At 52.6% G+C, this 2,500-nt stretch overlaps 1 protein-coding gene across 1 annotated transcript in view; it reads right to left on the reverse strand.

Moving 5' to 3' along the window:
- Positions 1-2,500, reverse strand: part of snx9a (sorting nexin 9a) — a 16,419-nt gene that overhangs the window by 3,351 nt on the left and 10,568 nt on the right. Inside the window, exon 14 of the mRNA XM_084446691.1 lies at positions 1,835-1,911. Coding sequence (XP_084302817.1) covers positions 1,835-1,911 — 77 coding nt within the window. The remainder of the gene's footprint in view (positions 1-1,834; positions 1,912-2,500) is intronic.

A 2,500-nucleotide genomic window follows, 5' to 3' on the forward strand; every position in this document is an offset into this window, starting at 1 on the left:
AGGGCTTCCGTCAGCAGAGGAAAGGGCCCAAGGACAGGAAGCAGCACGACAGCGGTCAGGACCAGGATGCAACGTGCCATCCCTCCAGGAAGTGCCTGCCTCCAGGGCCCTGAACCGTGGCCGACCCCTCCCATCCTGGACACAAACTCTTTGACCCACTCCCCTCCGGCAGGAGACTGCGGTCCACCAGGAACAAAACCTCACGGACCAAAACCTCCTCATCAACACGGCCCAGGACCTCACTGACACTGTATCGCATTGCCAACGTTTTGTGTTGGTATTCTAGGACGCTCTTTGCTACAATGTTTCCAAAAGCTTTTTGAATGAAATGATTTGGGGGGGGAATATCTCTTGCTACGTAATGTAACTAGCTTACTAAGAAAACATGTCCACAAAACCTGAACTTTGCTTTTCTTCAGGTGTCGCCGGTGGAAATTGTCCCGTGCATTTCTCCCATCCAAGCTGTCCTCCTCCAGGGGAGTCAGGAGCAGTGGGCCGTCCTCCTCCAGGGGAGCCAGGAGCAGTGGGCCGTCCTCCTCCAGGGGAGTCAGGAGCAGTGGGCCGTCCTCCTCCAGGGGAGCCAGGAGCAGTGGGCCGTCCTCCTCCAGGGGAGTCAGGAGCAGTGGGCCGTCCTCCTCCAGGGGAGTCAGGAGCAGTGGGCCGTCCTCCTCCAGGGGAGCCAGGAGCAGTGGGCCGTCCTCCTCCAGGGGAGTCAGGAGCAGTGGGCCGTCCTCCTCCAGGGGAGTCAGGAGCAGTGAGCAGCCATCATTCATAGCGTCTGGGGACCAAGTCCAAGTGCTCAGTCCAGGTCCAGGTCAGGGACCGGACTGAAGAGCATTTGTTCTTCTGCATGTTTTTCTTATTGGGTTCTTTTGGAGGAAACCCTTGTGAACACGGGGAGAACATGCAAACTCCTCACAGAAAGAAAGGCGCAGAGACCTTGTTGCTCTGAGTTGACAGTACTAGGTCCTGCACCACCGTGCTGCATGTGAGCGGTTTTGGTCAAGGACACTTGGGCACAGTGCCGGGAGCGGGGATCGAACTGGGGACCTTACGACCCTCAGCCAGCTGCTCTACCTCCCGAGCTACGAGCCACCAGAGCACCAGAGGTCTTCTAGCATCACCAGTTTGGAGGTTTTATATTAGCCGCTAGCTAGGATGCTCTGTTTGGCCTGTTGACCAGTCCAGCAAGCTTTAAGTTGCCTATAGCAGTAATAAACAAGGGAGAGCTATTGGATTATGGAGGCTGAAAGCAACGCACTTTAGCGAAATTATACACTATAAACCCATATTAAATATATATATATATATATATATATATATATATATATATATATATATATATATATATTATACTGTAATAAACGGCTATGCATTGCTGTTGTATGAAAGCGATATCACACTTGAGAGAGAGATGTTATACTGACTATCAGTATAGTGGTGATTATCTTCGTCACTCTGCGGCTTCGTACCTCCGACCAAATGAATCGCCATGCTGATAGTCAGGAGGACAGCTCCACCTCCAGGGTGAGATTAGCTCATTGCATTGTACAGTATCACATGTGTATTTTGTACAGTATCACATGTGTATTTTGTACAGTATCACATGTGTATTTTGCACTGGCCTGTCTTGTCCTGGCCGGTGTATTATTATGCACCATCAGACCAAAGAAAGTTCCTTGTATGGGGAAAACATACGTGGCAATAAACCTGTTTCTGGTGTGTGTGTGTGTGTGTGTGTGTGTTACCTGTTCAGCCACTATCTGTTCTGGTTCTGGTGTGTGTGTGCGTGCTTGTGTGTGTGTGTGTGTGTGTGTATGTGTGTGTGTGTTACCTGTTCAGTCACTATCTGTGCGATCTCCTCGTATGTTTTCCCTGCAGCCGTTAGAGCGTCTGTTAATGTTGCCTCTCCTGTGAACACACACACACACATATACAGGCACGGGAACACACAGACACACACACACACACACATACAGACACGGGAACACACACACACATACCACACGGGAACGCACACACACACACACAGGAACACACACATATACACGGGAACACACACACAAACACACATACACAGGAACACACACATACGCGGGAACACACACACACACACACCCATACACACACAGGAACACACAGGAAGACACAGGAACACACATATCAGTATGTCTTCATGTTGTCCAGCAGGGGGTCAGGTCTCAGGGCAGGGGGTCAGGTCTTAGAGCAGGGGGTCAGGTCTTAGGGCAGGGGGTCAGGTCTCGGGGCAGGGGGTCAGGTCTTGGGGCAGGGGGTCAGGTCTCGGGGCAGGGGGTCAGGTCTTGGGGCAGGGGGTCAGGTCTTAGAGCAGGGGGTCAGGTCTTGGGGCAGGGGGTCAGGTCTTGGGGCAGGGGGTCAGGTCTTGGGGCAGGGGGTCAGGTCTTAGGGCAGGGGGTCAGGTCTCGGGGCAGGGGGTCAGGTCTTAGAGCAGGGGGTCAGGTCTTAGGGCAGGGGGTCAGGT

Source organism: Borostomias antarcticus, assembly GCF_949987555.1.
Source record: "Borostomias antarcticus genome assembly, chromosome: 12".
NCBI lineage: Eukaryota > Metazoa > Chordata > Actinopteri > Stomiiformes > Stomiidae > Borostomias > Borostomias antarcticus.